Source organism: Lethenteron reissneri, chromosome 58 (assembly GCF_015708825.2).
Source record: "Lethenteron reissneri isolate LAM-NWPU_2019-01 chromosome 58, ASM1570882v1, whole genome shotgun sequence".
NCBI classification, from domain to species: Eukaryota; Metazoa; Chordata; class Hyperoartia; order Petromyzontiformes; family Petromyzontidae; genus Lethenteron; species Lethenteron reissneri.
Genome location: NC_083836.1, coordinates 5,191,457 through 5,209,159, shown reverse-complemented (window position 1 = coordinate 5,209,159; position 17,703 = coordinate 5,191,457). Strand labels below are relative to the sequence as shown.

Below are 17,703 nucleotides of genomic sequence, written 5' to 3'. Positions count from 1 at the left end.
GGCCTGCAAGAAGTTCAACGTGCAGACGAGACAGTCTGTGGTGACGTGGGGAGTAGAATAGACGCAGTGCAGTGAAGCGGCGTGTAGTGACCGTGTGTGGATTATAGAGACGGTCTGTAATGACGCCGCATGTAGACTAGAGACACGGTCCGTGTTGATACAGCGCTACACTATACGCAACCTGATGCGGCACACAACGGCCTGCTCTTGAGAAGGACGTCAAGGGCTCTTCAGCGTTCGATTTGAGCGGAGAAAGACGGCCCCCCTCCTGTGTGCGCACACGGCGGTGTTAATCGGGGGCGGCCGCTGGATTCGAACCGTGAAGCTCTGTGATGAACGGCGAACGCACCACCCCCTGGGTCTGCTGCCCCCATCCTCGTTGAGTTCTGGGCCCACGACCTCTCGGCTTCAAGCGTTCGACCTTCACTCATTTCGAATGACGTCAAGGGGGGGGGGGACCCATATACTTAATTATTTATAGAGGAGAGGCCACATTGTGTGTCACAGGAGGTTTTATTTTTTATCAAGAGGGTGTTGCTACATTGGGTTGTTACTTTACGATGTTTTTTTAGGCCCCATCGCGGGTTCATGGGAGGTGTCAACAGCTCGGGAGGAAAGGTAGGTTACATTGTGGGGCAGGGGGAGGAAGATGATGTTTTGTTTTCGGAAAAATATATTTTAAGAAGAGGATTTGTGCTTGCATTTCAATTATCATTGGCAGTACATATGATCACTCTCACCGAGTCTCAAGGATCTGCCGATAACATTTATGCATGTTTTATTATCGATGGGAGGAAACCGGAGAAAACCCGTGCAGAACGGAGGGAGAGAATACAAACTCCCGTTTCAAAGACAAAGATCCCCCACACAGCCTGAGCAGACTGTTGAGGGCAAGTACTGCTAACGAGTAGCACCTATGAAGGCCGGCATGCCAGCACCCATGACTTCAGCCAACCTCGTGGCGAAGTTTCCACCGGGTACTCGGTTGAGGCTGGGTCTACCTAGGTGAAGCCCAGAACCGGTTCAGATGATCATCAATGGTCAGCGGGAATCGAAATCTGTTCGCCGGGTTTGTAGCGCTATGCTACAGAACCATCCGTCGACCATCGCCATCACATTGTTACGATTGATGACCAATTTTACAAATCACATCCGTGGAAAAAATGTTGAGAAACACTTTCCCCTTGTTCTTTGGTTCTTTCGGTAAAGTCACGTAGGTGATGTTGCTGACTTTACCGAAAGGGCGTCGGGGGAATGGGACGGAGCGAAAAAGGTGGAGCGCATACGATCATTTCCCAATCAAAAATTTTTCCCCTTTGACGCTGCGGTCACTCCCCGGTTTCCCGCTGTGCCTGCAGAGACGCCACCGCGACCCTCCTTCCCCGCCCCCCCTCCCCGTGCCGAGATGGAGGTGGGCGCCGCCGAGGAGATCTGCCTCTCCACCAACAAGCAGCTGTCGGACCTGCTGCAAGAGCTGTGCGAGCTGCGTGAGCGCGGCTCCTTCTGCGACGTCGTGGTGGAGGTGCAGAGCTGCCGCTACCTGGCGCACAAGGCGGTGCTGAGCAGCACCAGCGGCTACTTCCGCAGCCTCTTCCTGGGCGCGCCCTGCAGCAACATGGGGCCCTTCGTGGTGGACTGCGTGGGCGCCAACGCGTTCGAGCTCGCGCTCGACTTTGTCTACAAGGGCACGGTCACCGTGGGCAGCCTCGCTGACCTCGGCGAGCTCCACCGGAGCGCCCAGAAACTGGGCATCGTCGGCCTGGAGGAGGCCTGCTCGCCGTTCCTGCCCGTCCTGCCCGCGTGCCCGGAGGACGCTTCTCCGGCGGCGAACGCGGACGAGCTGAACATTGTGGAGGTGGCGCGTGTGAGCACGGTGTCGGTCTTCCAGTACGGCAGCGACGGCGACGACGACGGCGACGACGACGACGGAGACGACGGAGGAGGAGGGGGCAGCATGCACGCCCCCCAGGGCAAGTGCTCGCCGGCGCCGAGATTCGGTGCGGGCCTCGCCAGGGGGATTGGCGGCAGCGGGGCCTTCGTGGAGTGGCCGCTCGCCCGCGAGCCGTTCGGCGGCGCCACCCGCGCCGGGGAACCCGCTCAGCCGCGCTTCGCCGCCGGCCAGGAGCGCCGGCACCACGGTTTCCCGCGCGGCGCGTTCAGGGGCGGGACCGGCGCGGCCTTTGGCGAGCTCGTTCCTGCCGCCGATTACCGGATCAAGGTGGAGTCCCCCGACGAGGAGCTGTACGAGGGGGCGGGCGACCCGTGCGACGGCCTCGGCTTCCCCAAGCAGGAGCTGGACTTGGCGGCCGCCGTCCTGGAGGAGGGAAAGCAGCCGCTCTCCTTCTTGCGGATGGCGGCGTCGCCCTCCCAGAGTCGCTTCGCAGCCGGCGGCGTCCAGGACGACGAGGAGGAGGAGGACGAGGAGTACGACGACGACGCGGCGGCGGCAGCGGCAGCGGCGGAGGAGGCGGCATGCGCGATCGTGCGGTGCCGTGCGTGCGGCGAGGCCGTCGAGGAGAGCGTCTCGGCGCTGCGCGAGCACTCGTGCGGCCACCTGGACATGGAGCGTCTCGCGTGCCGCGTCTGCGGCCTGCGCTTCGGCAACATCAGCGACGCGGTGGAGCACGCCCTGCTCCACACGGGCGTGGCGCTGCTCGCCTGCAAGCACTGTGGCCACAAGTTCCTGTCGCCCGAGAAGCTGAGCGCCCACGCGCGGGGCCAGTGCAAGAAGCGCAAGTACAAGGGCATCGGCACGCGCCTGTCGAACGTGCGCCAGCTCAAGTGGCAGCGGCAGGCGGTGCCGGCGGAGCGCGCGACCTGCGGGGCGTGCGGGGCGGCGGTGGCCGGCTGCATGTCGGACCTGCGTGACCACGGCCTGGTGCACCTGGACGTGGAGAACCAGCGGTGCCGCCTGTGCGGCTACGTGTCGCTCTACAAGAGCAACCTGGTGAAGCACTCGCTCGTGCACATCGGCGTGTACCTGTACTCGTGCCCCACCTGCCGCAAGAGCTTCCTCTTCAAGTACTGAGATGGATCGGCACGTCTGCCTCAAGGCCAAGATGGAGACGGTCACGTAAGGGGGGGGGGGGGGGAGCCCGCGGAGCCACGCGTTGCCTCCGCCTCTTTGTTGCGCGCGTCGATGCAAACGGGCGGAAACCTGGTGGCGGTGGTGGTGGCTGGCGGTGGTGATGATGGTGGCGGCGGTGGTGGATGGTGGCGGCGGTGGTGGCGGCGGTGGTGGCGGCGGTGGTGGTGGCGGCGGTGGTGATGATGGGACGAGCTGAACCGGTAACAGGAGACGACTGCTTGGCCCAGCAGTCGGTTTTCTTGTCGCCAAACCACCTGACGTGGGTTGAATTCCCTGCTGCTGCTGTTCTTCAAGTGTTCCGACAGGCCACAGCAGTGAAGGAGATGTTAAAGACCCTGTGGCATCGTCCACAAGAGTGGCCCCTCGTGTGGCCAGTGTCCAAATCCCACAGCAAAATGAGTTTTGGGCGGCGCTAATTTACGCTGCTGGTCCTCTGCCAAGTGGTGAAATTTCACATTCCTATAACAAGGCCCCATTGTGAATGCAATAGTTTTTGACTTCCTCGCAACTCACTAGTTGATGATTATTTAACCTACCCCAGCGAGATGGTGATGATGACGACGGTGAAGAGGATGATGATAATTATGACGACGCTGCGGTTGAGTCGTCCCTGATTGGGACCCGAACTAATAACTACACGATCACAAATCCGGTGCTCAATAAACTCGGTGATCTAATGTCCCATCCGTCGCTAAATATGAATTCGTAAAAATAACAGCCGTCGTCTGGTACGATCGTACTGGTCTTCCTTTACCAAAGAGGCATCGCGTCTCAAGCGACTTACGCGCTGCTGTCGGTTGCGTTTTTTGATTTTTAGTAACGCGAACAGAAATGATCCCGCACGCTTCCCTTGAATCACCGTTGATAATCGTACGGCTCCTTTCCGTGAAGCTACGCAACATATCAAAGAGCCGTGTACGTAGGCAGGCAGCGGTTGGAACTCCACGGTCGGGACATTGGCCACCAAACTCATTCTTTGCGTGTTTAAAACAAAAACTCAATTATTAGTTTCCGTGACGAGCTCGAGCGATCTTGAACGGTGCGTGATGGAAGCATCAGAAACGACTGGAGCTGAGACACCAGAGAACCACCCGGGCGGGGGGTCACCCTCTCTTGAATGTCGGTGCGGTGCTCATCGCCAAAGTCGCCACGACAGGCTCGTAGAGGCGTATGATCTGCCTGCTCCCACGCGTACGTGTACGATCGTTTACGATCATGAAATCACGCAGGCCCACGGAACGTTACGTAGAGAAGGCTCGTTGTCTACGTGACAAAGGTCAGGCAAAGTGTTTTCTGTGCCCCGACTCAGCGGCTTTTACCGTACGGGTGCCGACAATCGGACGGACCGGCAGGTGATATCGGCTTCCCAGATCGGAAGGCACTCCTGGTAGCCGGGCTCACCGCCCATCCTCCCCGCCACCAGCAGTGCCCCAAGTAATGGTAATCGTGGCTCTGCTGAGCCGTGCTACTACAGTGTGGCTCAAGAGGACAGAGTCAACGATGGCGTTGCCGAGCCGGAAGCCGGACGTCCTGTGACCGACAGCGGTGCCCGTAACAGACACTCTCCCCGCGGTCACTCTCGCGAGAGATGCTGATACTTCTTGGTTCTTTCGGTAAAGTCACGTCGAATGGAAATAATAAAATGATAAAAATAATACATAAGATAAAATTCCCACGACGTTTCGGCCACAACGCAAGCAGCCGTCCTCAGGTGAAGAAACAGAGCTGTCGGAAAGACAGCTGCTTGTGTTGTGGCCGAAACGTCGTGAGAATTTTATCTTATGTTTTATTTGTATTATTTTATTACTTCCCTTCGACGTGACTGACGGCTGCTTGTGCTGTGGCCGAAACGTTGTGAGAATTTTTATTTTTATTTTATTTCCCTTCTACGCGACTTTACCGAAAGAACCAAGATGAATCCCTGCAGTCACGAAAGCTTTAAATCGAAATTTGATGCTGGCAACGCCAAGGTCCACCTTCGCACGCGGTGCCCATCTGTGTCCTGGTACGCTCGGAGCCAGAAGACTTTCCGGGTTCTTCGGACACATTTCCCCAGCGGACGACCTCAGCGGATCAACACCAGGAACCTCCCGGGGGCGGGTCCCTGCACGGTCGAGGCCGATCTTCACCACCGTGGCCTTGGTCCCGCAACTGAGTGTGGCGGCGAGGCCCAGGGTACGATCGCCTGGTGGTGGCGTCTCATGGGGACCGCCGATGCCTTGGAGGGGTTCGCGCATCATGACGACGCTGATGATGGTGGTCATGATGATGGTGGTCATGATGATGGTGGTCATGATGGTGGTCATGATGATGGTGGTCATGATGATGGTGGTCATGATGATGGTCATGATGATGGTGGTCATGATGATGGTGGTCATGATGATGGTGGTCATGATGATGGTGGTCATAATGATGGTGGTCATGATGATGGTCATGATGATAGGGCTTAAGGCGTCAACCGCAGAGGTCGTTCCCCGGGCAAGGCTGCGTGTAATGAGGCCACTGCAATGGGCCCTGCTGCGCTCCCGGGACCCGTGGCGTGGCGACCTCCCCAACAGCTGGTGCGGCTGACCCCTCGGGGACATTCAGGACATGGCCTGGTGGACTGACCGACCAGTTGGGGGGAGGCCTTATGAGGCGTCTCATCAGTTCGCTCGCCCACATTCGTCAGGCCGGAATCAAGACGTCTTAGCGTTTCGACGGAATGACCCCCAACCTCTAACCGCAAAACCACCACCAGTGCCAGTCAAAATGCATCGGCCACGATACCAGGGTACAGCTGCGCTCAGACCTGGCCAACGGTGCGTTCCTGAAAATAATTTTATTTTATTCAAGAAGACCAGTTTTCAACCTCTCCAGGCTGTCTCCTTCCTCCTTTAGACCCCTTTTCCTCTTTAGACCTGACACTGTTACTCCTTAAGCCCCACCTCTTCCTGATTAGACCTCACCTCTTCCTGACTAGGCCCCACCCTGTTACTCCTTAAGCCCCACTTCCTGATTAGACCCCACCTCTTCCTGATTAGGCCCCACCCTGTTACTCCTGAAGCCCCACCTGATTAGGCCCCACCTATTCATCTTTAGGCCCTACTCCGCTACTCCTTAAACCGCTACCCCTTCCCGATTTGGTCTTTCCTCCGGACACAGGGTTGGGATGTTTGGGTAGTGCAGGGGGGGGGGGGTGCAGTGTGCATGTGCAACAAGTAGCTGGTGATGGGCAGTGACGTAGGGGGTAGGCGTGGGGCAGGTTCACGACAACAATCCCTCCTTAATGCGGCAAGCTAACAACAAGTGTAGCTATCGCTGTTACTCTCAAGTGTTGGTCTTCTATAAACCCCTTTCATTTCCCACGCGTATCTTAAAAATATTCATGCCACCTCGTTGTGATAGTGTCATTGTACCCACAATCAAATCAAACGTTATTTAGTAGAGCACTCTTCACAATAAAATCATTGACAAGAGTACTTCGCAAATTGCATTACATCGAAACAAATTTTAATCGCGCAGTACAATTCAATAGTTTATCAACCCACTCCCCGAGGGAGTAAACAGGCCCCAGAAATTGAAAGTGGTGCTAAGCTGGCAAGACCAATCGACGCTCTACGGATTTGTGTCAGACCGAAGAGACGGATCTACAGCAACTGTTCAAATGTGGACAGACTACCACCAGTTTCCCTTATGCCAATGGCGAAATCGTTCCCCGACCTCGTCCGTTATCACTACGAGGACCTCCCCTCCACCACCTCCTTTCTTTGCTTGAACGCTCACGTTGCCAACCCTCTGGCAAATGCGTGCGACGATTGCCCAAAGTGTCGCCAAATGAATCCCCGTCTCTTCTTCAGTCCGAGCCGTCGCCTGCGGGTGCGTTGCCCGGTGCTATCGGGAGCACGTCGCCCCTCCCGCCATCCCCTCGCTCGGTCTTCAATAATCGCCCATGTCGCCGATGATCGTCGATGCCGCTTTAAAAGTGGGATCCGAGTCGGGGAAACCACCCGCGCACGAACCCGTTAACCGCTGCTGAGTCTCGCATGAAGCAAAGTGACTTTAGGGGTTAGTCCTGGAAAGAAGTTGACAACACACATGTACGCGTATTTCTTAAAATGTTTAAATGACCATTGCTAGCTTCTGCCGAAATAATCATTAGCTTTGTTGTGGAGAATATAAGTCACGTAACGGAATAAATAACGGGCATCCTTTCTGTCTGTATCTGTCCCTCCACGTAAAAGTTTCTTTCTTTCTACACATCCCATGAATCACAATTGACCCCTGCGCATGGAGCAACCTCAGCAGGTGGCAGTCATTTTACTGACCCTGGGCAGATGATTATGACTGTGCTGAGCTGAACTGGGACTCTTTGGAGCGAAAAGATTGACACCAATGGGCTCAACGAGTGGTGGTAATTAGAGGATTGAGATCGAACGGCATAAAAATGGCATCTGTTCCAGCGACCCCATCAGTATTTTCCGCTTAGTGCATCTTAAATTAGAACTCTGTTGCAAAGACGCGATGCCAAAATTGGAGTTGTGTCCGTACACATCGGAACGGTTTTACGGAGGATGGCGTTAACAGTTTATATACAACCCGCAAACAACGTCTACCTCAATTCACGTTTACTAACCTCAAACACAGCTCTCCGAAACGGTGTTTGATTATAATTTTTTTGTAGAACGGGTGAATCGAAGTTAAGTGAAGTTTTTTTTTTTAACTAACAATTTCTCCTGCGATTTTTCTCCGTTTGTGGCTCCTCCGTTGTTTCGCGACGGCCGCCCCGAGGCCACAATTAGAGGCGTTTGCGGCTAGATGCACGCTCAACAGCCAGACGCAGCAACCAGTACGCGCACGGTGGAGCGAACAAGGCTTCCAGATGAACACCGGGCTGCGTTTGCGACTAGAAGCACGCTTAACAGCCAAACGCAGCAACCAGTACGCGCACGGTGGAGCGAACGAGGCTTCTAGATGAACACCGGGCTGCGTTTGCGGCTGGAAGCACGCTGACCGGACACGCAGCAGTGAGAGCAGCACACGCGAAGGCTTCGGGGTCGGAATCGAACCCAAATGTCCCGTAGGACCCAAGTGGACATCGAGACGAGAGTGCCAGTAGCAGGAACCTACGGAAGAGCGCCCGTGTTTTTTTTTACGCAAATAAATAATGCTCTTGTCGTGAACTTCTAACGTATATTTTACCTTGGCGTGATGAGAAGATAGTTTTTTTTTTATCGACCGGTAATAGTAATATTGTTACTCTCAACTGGGGCTGCATGCAAACAGCCGGTCTGAAGTGAATCTTAACATTGTTCTCTGAAACCTCGCTGCTCACTTTCGTTATCAACTCGGTGCTTGGGTGGCTGATATTGCCCATCCCGAAGTGACATCGTCTCAGACTGGTCCGTCCTTTGCCGATGAGACCCTAATAAGTGGCAACCCGGTCTCATGCTGTTACCTTATTTAAACGAATGAAATAGCGAAATCATGAATGTAATGTTTTAGACCCCTTAGGTTCATGTAAACATCGTATTTCCCCTTTTTGTAGAAATTACTCACTTGTCAAGACTTAAAAAAACAAATGTATTTAAAAGGAGGAATACCTTGAAAATGTCCTTCTGAGAAAGAGGGAGTTAGTGTCTGGCAAAAACTCAGCCTTGTGTGGGAGGTGGACATGCATCTGGGTGGATGTTCTCTCCATGTTGAACTTCTTTCGCACCGTACGTAGCCGACCATGCTACTCGCAGGTGCTGTGACAGATCCACCACACCACCTGGATACCTCCCCATGATCTGGCCAACCGTAGCTCTCCATTCAGGCTCAAAATAAAAGGCTGAAACAAACTCGGTGCTAAACCAATTTTTTGTTTGTTTACAAGGCAAGTCCCACTGAACTATGCAGCGCTTTATCAGAAGCGACCTGGTCACAAAATGATAGCTCAACAAAGTGGATAATCGCGTGGGCATTTATTGCAGCCAAATAGACGCATGTTTCTAAACGCGGAGGGAAACACCGGAGGACCCGGAGAAAAATCCACACCAGCCAAATCCTCTAAACGTGTGATGTTGATTTTAAATGAGGGAAAAAGCGGAGATAAATCTATCCCACCATGGGGAGAGAGAGAACATGGAAATTCCAAATAATATACAGCAGGCGTCAGGGTCTGGATCCAACCTCCTGCATACCAGGCGAGGGAGTTAAATAACACGTTTTGTGCAAGACCATTTTATTCATTGTACATTAATAGAGAGGTTAGAGAGACCAAATTGAAAATAGTTGGAGACTGCACTTGACTCTGGGACCCTGATAAAAATGAAAGTAAAAAAAACTTTCTTCACGAACACTTTTAAAATTGGCATTATCTACTCGCAGCTATTGAATAACGCAATAATTTGTGCGATGAAGAAGGGCCGTTTCCCAAAAAGACGCCCGTTACGTTTAGAGTATTTGGCTGCCGCTTGTAAATTTCCACGCGACAAGCCACTTCGCTCAGCACTTCAGCTGCTATCATTTGTGATGGGTCGCTTGTGAAAAAATAGCTATCAAACTCGGTGGACCTTTCCTGGTATATAGAAAAACTCTTTAAATAGTTCAAATACTTTTACTTCCAAGGCCGCAGCGTTATCAACGCGGAAAACGTGTTACCCGAGTTTTTTGTCGTGGTGTTTTCGGAATCGATGATCGGGGGGACGTAATCGTGGCCCCGAAGGTGACACCACGGGAAGGGGGGGGGAGCTCTCATTGGCCAAAGACACGCACGCGGTCCTGCCCCGCGTCGAGTGACCGGGATCACTCGTACACACGGACGCGTCACGTGTGCGCGTGCCGATTAACAATTGAACGTGGCTTCACAATAATCGTCACCGGCGAACGCGTGTTTTCGGTGTGTATAGTAAACAGTGCCGTTATTGTAGAATGTAACTTCACGTGAGAAATGCTCTTATATATGTAACACACAGGAACAGTATTAGCGCTCACGAGCATTAGTGTCGTCGTGTACGATGAATAAAAGTTTTATCGGTGACAAGTGAATGTCGCGGACACGCTTTATGATTTGCCGAGCGCGATTGACATTGGGGGGGTTAGCGGAGTGGAGTAAACCCGCTTGGTCCGCCAGAATACAGCGGCGTACCGGTGCAGTCACAAGCGACAAACGCCGGGACGGTTTGCACCTCACCGCATTCACAGTTTGGTGAAATATCCACCCACACCTCTTTCTGCCTCCACGTGTTGTACCGTTGACGAAATAACCACCACTCCTCCTTCGAGTGTTCCAGGTTTTTTTTATTTGAAGGGTTTCTTTGAATATTTCACAAACCTGAGTACGTATTTTAAGTCCAAACAATTAACCTTGCATCACTTCAATAAGACCGTGCCAACCTCCCCCCCCTGCCCCCCGTTCCTAATGCACAGTATTTGCAGGCAGAAACGCATACCGTGGAATGTGTTTTAAGTGTCCAGAATAGCCACCGCATGGGAAGAAATGTCTTGAGTCTTAAAAGCTGGGGTGGTGTTTGTGCATCACACTGACAAAAGCACTGTGGCTGGGGAAAACCCACACAACTCCCCCCTTATTTAACAAAAAAAAGTCTTGGGGGTGCATTTAACAAACACTTTGTACGGCCACACATTTGACGATACAAAAAGCACGTTTAGAAATAAAACTCCGTGCAATTCCGTACCGAGAGAACACGCAAGCTTACTTTTCAAAGTGATGTTTTGCAAACCGTTACGAAAAGTAGCTGTTGTGCTATGTACAACTTAGTGTAAAGGTTATAGCTTCATATATATACAGCTTTAAGTGACAGTTAAAAGCAACGACGTTCAATGAGAATTAAATTGGTCACTGGTGGCCCCACGGCTGCAATGAAGCTTTCGTGACTGCAAGGATTCATACTCTTAGGTTTTTTCGGTAAAGTCACGTAGGTAGAAATAAGTAATAAAAATAAGTAATAAAAATAATAGAAATAATATTTTTTTATTTCTATTATTATTTCTATTATTTATTTTTTCCTATGTATAGCACTTGTTTAAACGGGCAAACTCCGAGTACATTGAGTCTCATCAGCAGGGTGTGTAACAACGAGGCAAGCCCAGCAACGCTGCCTCGCGTTAGAGGGAAGAGCCGTTCAACCACCAACCCTACGCGGGTTGTCCAGACAGGAGAGCAACATGGACATCACGGGAAACAGTTCTGCAACAGCTGTGACCATCAACAATTATAATTAATGTCAACGTTCAGGAAAAGTTTCTACCGGCTTTGGGTTCCTAACAAGTGCCTGGGATGAGTGAGGCCCTGTTCAGAACCGAGTGTGTGTGTGCGTGTGTGTGCGCGCACGTGCGAGTGAGTTTGTGTGTTCGCGATTGAGTTCCATTCGGAGTGTCATCCAATGAGACTGGGGCGTGTGTTTGCTAAAAGCTCCCCCAGTGTACAACCTCTCCCTCCCTGCGTCTCGATCAACAACGGGGTCTGTCGGTCCGTGCGAGTCTACACGAGTTCAACCCCCCCACCCCCCGGCCCCACGTCTCTTCCGCTAGATACCCGTTCGGTGTTCGCCGAGTTGCATTGGCTTGCCGTTGCCGAAGGCTAATCACACACACAAAGTGCTCGTCACAAATGAACCGGGACAGCTCGCGGATCTCGTCAAGGGGCATAAAACATCACGCAAACTCCGTCGGTCATCCTCGCGGCAGCAGCAGCAGCAGCGGCGGCTTTTGGCTAGCCATCCAATAAAGACGGTCGCCGCTTTCAGATGCGCTTCTGCGGCCGTCTGGAACGCTCTTCCTTCCGATGTTAGGAAGCCACTGGAGCTATGCCACTTTTAAATAATCTAAATTGAAAACTCACTTTTATTAGAGCTCCTGTTTGTGTTTAGTTTGTTGTCCTTCCCCTCTGATTAGCGCGGTTGGCTACGTACGGTGCGAAAAAAGTTCTACGTACGTACGTACGTACCCACATACGTCGCACACTTCCGCCGGCGGCAGGAGGACCGTGAGCGAGCCCTGCGGCCCGACCGCCGCTCCGTCCCCCTAAGCCCTGGCGCCGGCGCCGATGCTGCCGATCATCTTGTCGATTCTCTCGTCGTTGCGGTGGACGGACGCCTTGACGGCGCCGATCTGCTCCAGCTGCTCCTGGATCTGCTGATCGAGGGTCGTCAACTCGGCCCTCAGCGGCTCCAGCGCCTTCTCCGTCAGCCTTGGCGCGCGCACGAGAGACGGGCGCACGATAAGGATGCGCAAGCTGTAACGACTAAACTATTTTCTATTTCACCAGGTGAATGCCTCGCCGAGCTACGTAACCATTTTTTTCAGAAGCGACCATCTGGCTATCACAAATGATGGCTCAACCAAATGGGCTTCTATTATCACGTTGGCATTCATAGGCAGCCAAATACATCTATAGAAAAGATCTTCACAGCCCATCGCATTCCTCCAGTATAAAGATTCTGATTCGGAAATACGGAGGGGAAAACCGGAGGACCTGGAGAAAAATTACACGCGACCCCAGGGTGAGAGGATACGCACACTCCATATATACAGTGTCGGGGTCGGGATCGAACCCACGACCTCTTGTATACCAGGCGAGGGAGTTAACATCGCAGAACCCTGTAGCGAGATGAGAGGTAGTTGATAAGAGGACGGTGAGATTGTAAAATATTCATGAACCCCACAACATTGGCCAGCGGTTCTCAACCGGGGGTATGTGGACCCCTGGGGGTACGTGGCAGTGTCCCAGGGGCTAGACGAGGCGACTTGTAAATGTGTGAAGTTACACATCATACGCGAAGCCACTGGTGAATAGTCACGTGTGAATCTCCCAATATAAAATAACTACGATAACATTTAATTCCGTTGGGTAACCCGGAATCATGGTGGGTCAGGCAAAGGGGGTTTAACTCGGTTGAAACAAAATTCAACAACAAGGTAGGGAGTACATTTGCCATAAAGGCTTGAGGACGACTGGCTTAGGCTGTGGAGACAGGAGCGAATGTTAGGGTCAGGCCACTCGGCCTGCATCGCAGTGCAATGCACCACGGCAGTAGCTCTCCAGCAAGACGCAAAGATCCCCCGTATAGCCTTGAACCGACTGTTGGGACAAGTGCCGTTACATTGAGTAGCACCTCTTCTTGGTTCTTTCGGTAAAGTCACGTAGAAGGGAAAGAACCAAGATGAATCCCTGCAGTCACAAAAGCTTTAAATTGAGTAGCACCTATGAAGGCTGCCACGAGGGTGGTCAGAACCACACCCAGCAGAGAGCAGTGGGTACTCATTTGAGGCTGAGTCGCCCTAGGAGAGGCCCACGACAAATCCTTGGTAGCTTCAAGCAGGGAATCGAACTTCCAGATTTGAAGCTTTCGTGACTGCAAGGATTCATACTCTTAGGTTTTTTCGGTAAAGTCAGAAAACCTCCTCCCCCCTCCCCCTTAACTTGTATATAAGATCTTGTCTCTTGGATTTTTCCTCACTTGATACAGCAAATTTAGCCTTGACGGTCCCACCTGATGACGGAGACTTGTGTTGCCTCCGAAACGTCGTGATTTATTATTTTATTTCTATATTTATTTTTATTTTTACTACGTGACTTTACCGAAAAAACCAGGGCATCGAACTCCGTTCGCCGGGGGGGTTTGTAGCGCAGCACGCTAACCGGTTACACCACTGCTCCTCACACACACACGCGGGCACACACACACACGCGGGCACACACACACACGCGGGCACACACGCAGACACACACACGGGCACACGCGGGCACACACACACGCGCGGGCACACACACACACGCGCGGGCACACACACACACACGCGGGCAACCTGTGCTGGTCAGCGAGTGCCTCTGCGTGCTGCCGCCTCTGACGCGTCCACGTGGCGAGCTCGGCGTGCATGGCGTCCAGGTCTTCCTGCAGGTAGTCCATCACCTTGCTGAGAGGCAGCGTGCTGCGACACAGCGCCTGCACGGCGCCACGCAGACGCTCCGTCTCGCGCAGCGCCGCCTCGCGCCCCTTCTGACGCGCGCCGTCCATCACCACCTTGCAGCACGCACACGCACGCGCGGGCAGAGATCCCCACCCCGCGTCGGCTTTAACAGACTGTTGGGGCGAGTGCGCTTCGCGAGGAGCAGCGACTATTATGATGGCCGGCACGCGACGGGGGTGGGTGGGTGGCTGGCACCATGCCCATCCGCCTTACACTCCGCACCATGTGCTCATTTGAGGCCGAGTCGACCTAGGGGAGGCCCAGATAACCGTCACTGGTGTTGGTAGCCGTGAGCGGGAATCGAACTCTGACGACGGGGGTTCGTAGTGCAGCACGCCAACCACTACACTCCCGCTCACCCTACCCCCAGAGACGCACACAGACATGCACGCATTCAGACATATTGACAGACAAGCACACACGTACACAGTGACACGTGTGTATTCAAACACAGCCAGTTGCGCACACGAACACACACACCGCCACCGTCCTCCCAGAAACCCCTCTGCTGTTGCGTTCCACAAAGTTGCCCCCTCACTTTGCCCATCTGACTGCGTCTCCGATTTGGAAGAATCGCATCGACGTCACAACGTGTGCCAGCTGCCAACCGGCTCCAATGTCCACGGACAGCGGATGTCAACGATCCCCCGACGTCAGTCGCGGGGAGGGTGGCGTGGGGGCGTTGCGCTCCAAAGTTTGACAAATTCCAATATACATTCTTGGTTCTTTCAGTAAAGTCACAAGCAATCATCAGGTTGGCATTGCTGTGGTTTTCACACCTGATGACGATTGCTTGTGTTGCAATCGAAACGTCGTGAGAATTTTATCGTTTTGTATTTTTATGATTTTATTATTTCCCTTCTACGTGACTTTACCGAAAGAACCAAGAGTATTAATCCCTGCAGTCACGAAAGCTTTAAATCGCAATCCCAATATATTGCGAAATCGGGATGACAGCGGCGTTTAGAGTAAGAGGCCTACGTGGGGTAAGAGCCTCTCTCTGGCCTGGCGCCCGCACGCGCTTGTCGACTTGCTGGACCGCAGGGACAAGCAGCAGAGAGGCCAATGTGCACCTCCACCTCATGATGGCTGCGGCGACATCGGGGGAGCCAACCGTGCGCCAAGCGGCGGTGCGATCACATCGGGGATGATGTTTAGCCACGGTTGGCTACATCCGGTGCAAAATAAGTTATTTACACAAACACACACAGGCCTTTGACCCCACATAGGCTTCTTGCACCACTCTACATATCAATCATCGCCCCCTCTTACTGGCAGGCTACCACCTACACCCCCCTCCTAAATCGTGTCACTTTTGCAAACGAGACTTCATCCCCGGTCTCTCGGGTTGGGACTCGCGTCCAACAAACTAAAACTTGGGACCGTCACGCGTGGCCTGGGGACGGGGTGGGGGGGGTGTTCATTCGTCCCCTCGGCGTACGGAGCCACTGCCACCGTTGCACCTTGGGCGGCGTCCGCGTCGCTCCGTAGCCCTTCTTCGTCTCCAGGATCTTTTTCACGAGGCCACCTGCGGCACAAAGCGGCGCACGTCGGCACGTCGACACGTCAGCACGTCGGCACGTCGGCACGTCGACACGGGGAAACCACGAGGCCAAGGGGCTCGCGCGGCTCGTGACGCCGCTGCCCTCATCCCGCGGTCGCCAGGAAGCCGAGTCCACTCAGGGGCCCCGGGACTCCCAAGTCGGTGGTCTTCATCGTAAAGGCCCCTCCCCCCGCGGGTCCCACCGGCGGGCCGGGCCCCCCCTTTTGGCCTTTAGCACGGCCTCTCCGACAATACACGAAATGTGAAATACCCATCATCATCATCATCGTGCTGTCAAACCTCCCCAATGGTTTCAAGTGTGTGTGGTGGCCCCATACACTACTGATGTCTTATCGGCAGAGTGGGCCCTCCCATCTCTGACAATGAGTGAAAAAACACTGCTGAACAAGTCGACGGCTCCTGGCAATTTTCGTTGTTTTTGGCCGATTCCGTCAAACCGAGGCGGAAACAAACCCGAGATGGACACGAGACTCGACCTCCCTGCGGTCACAGGTATACCGCTCCACTCCGTTACTCGGGCCACCACACAACTCCCACAACACACAGTGTCTGGACGTCTCGCCGCTCGTTCGCGCGAGCCGCAACGCCCCCCTTGGAGAAGGGGGCTGCACGAGAGCAGTTGCGTGGACACAGGGAGGGGAGCGGGGGGGGGGCGCTCATGTTGATATGCGGTAGACGGCTTACGGATGCATAGTTGGCATTTGCTGAATAATTAAACACGAGTTAATTATACTCTGCAGTGCCACGCGTGCACCCTTCCACGCCAACAACAACAGCGCTGGCGATGACGCACACTACGATGGGGTACCACGGTGGCGGAGATGTTAACTACCTCGCCTGGTATACAGGAGGTCGTGGGTTCGATCACCACCCTTGACGCCTGCTGTACATTTGGAGTTTTGTCTTTTCCCTGTGGTGGTGCGGCTTTTCTCCGGGTCCTCGGGTTTTTCTCTCCGCGTTTAGAAACATGCGTCCGTTTGGCTGCGCTAAATGCCCACGCGATAAGCCACTTCGTTGAGCTATCATTTGCGGGACAGGTCGCTTCTGAAAAATATCGATATAGCTCAGGAGGGCCTTACCTGGTGAAATAAAAATAGTTTAGTTTTACAGTTTCATTCATAGATTATAGATACAAACTAAAAATTACAAGCACCCACCGTGTTCCTCTCCATCGATGTCTTCCGTAGCCTCCAACTGAAAAAGAAGAACCCCACTTTAGACAGACAGGGTATGGGGGGGGGGGCGTTGCCACGGTTGCTGTTGGCAATCATTTGAGGCCCGAAGACACCAGGGTGTATCATGGGAGGAATATCCCACAATGCCGAAGGAAGACAAGTGGTGTACTGTTATTATCATGACTACGAGTACAGAATTCCCAGGACGGCTGCCTCCACAAGAGGACGACGCTGGGAAAAGCAGGGCAGGTGGCAACCCCTAACCAGCACCATTTGTTTTGTGACTCCACGGCGCGACTCAAAACCTCCTCTGTCATCCAGGACCAGGGTCCGTCGTCACTGCCTGCCGTTGTTTCTCCGTGCCCTTCGCCCTCCTGTCTCCTTGCACTACACGGCTCACGATGGAACCCCCCTCCTCCTTCTCCTCCTCCGCAGCAGCACAGCTCATAACCTCCTCCTCCTCTCTGCATCGAGGAGCATGACCAGGGGTCACTGCCTGCCGTCGTTTCTCCGGGCAGACTCCGCCGTCTGCAACGCCATCGCCGCCCCACACATTTGCAGCAGCAGCAGCATGCGCATTTTTTTTTAAGAGGCACTCACACGGAGCTTGGCTTTGCACCCGATAGTCAGATTAATATACATCTGTGCGTGTTATAAATTGCACTGATATTATTATTGATAATTATTATATATTCAGCAGAGTACTGCTGGGACAGTACCCAAGCTGGGGTGTTCCCACAACAGTCCCACAAACTTTATAAAAGCCGTTCCTGGGACGGTAATCTGGCTGGCAGCAAGCTCGGATGGCTCCTGGAAGTGAGAAAGAGACTGGGGCTCACGAAAGCCGACTAAACGATGGCGAGTTGTTAACTACCTCGCACTAATTTTGCTGTCACACCAAAATTTGACACACTGATTTT

At 53.5% G+C, this 17,703-nt stretch overlaps 2 protein-coding genes across 3 annotated transcripts in view; one reads left to right on the top strand and one right to left on the bottom strand.

Annotated features, from left to right (window-relative positions):
* The first annotated feature begins 355 nt into the window (after nucleotides 1-355).
* LOC133357502 (zinc finger protein 497-like) lies at nucleotides 356-3,088 on the top strand. The gene has a single exon (XM_061575466.1). The coding sequence runs from the start codon at nucleotides 1,406-1,408 to the stop codon at nucleotides 3,026-3,028; it is 1,623 nt and encodes a 540-aa protein (XP_061431450.1). The 5' UTR covers nucleotides 356-1,405; the 3' UTR covers nucleotides 3,029-3,088.
* A 7,242-nt stretch (nucleotides 3,089-10,330) lies between these two features.
* The window catches only part of TRAF3IP1 (TRAF3 interacting protein 1), a 37,898-nt gene continuing 30,525 nt past the window's right edge, over nucleotides 10,331-17,703 (bottom strand). For both annotated transcript variants that reach the window (XM_061575454.1, XM_061575455.1), the window contains 4 exons: nucleotides 16,766-16,802; nucleotides 15,508-15,572; nucleotides 13,883-14,097; nucleotides 10,331-12,263 (listed from right to left, as the gene is read on the bottom strand). In XM_061575454.1, coding sequence (XP_061431438.1) covers nucleotides 12,098-12,263; nucleotides 13,883-14,097; nucleotides 15,508-15,572; nucleotides 16,766-16,802 — 483 coding nt within the window. In that variant the 3' untranslated portion in view covers nucleotides 10,331-12,097. The remainder of the gene's footprint in view (nucleotides 12,264-13,882; nucleotides 14,098-15,507; nucleotides 15,573-16,765; nucleotides 16,803-17,703) is intronic.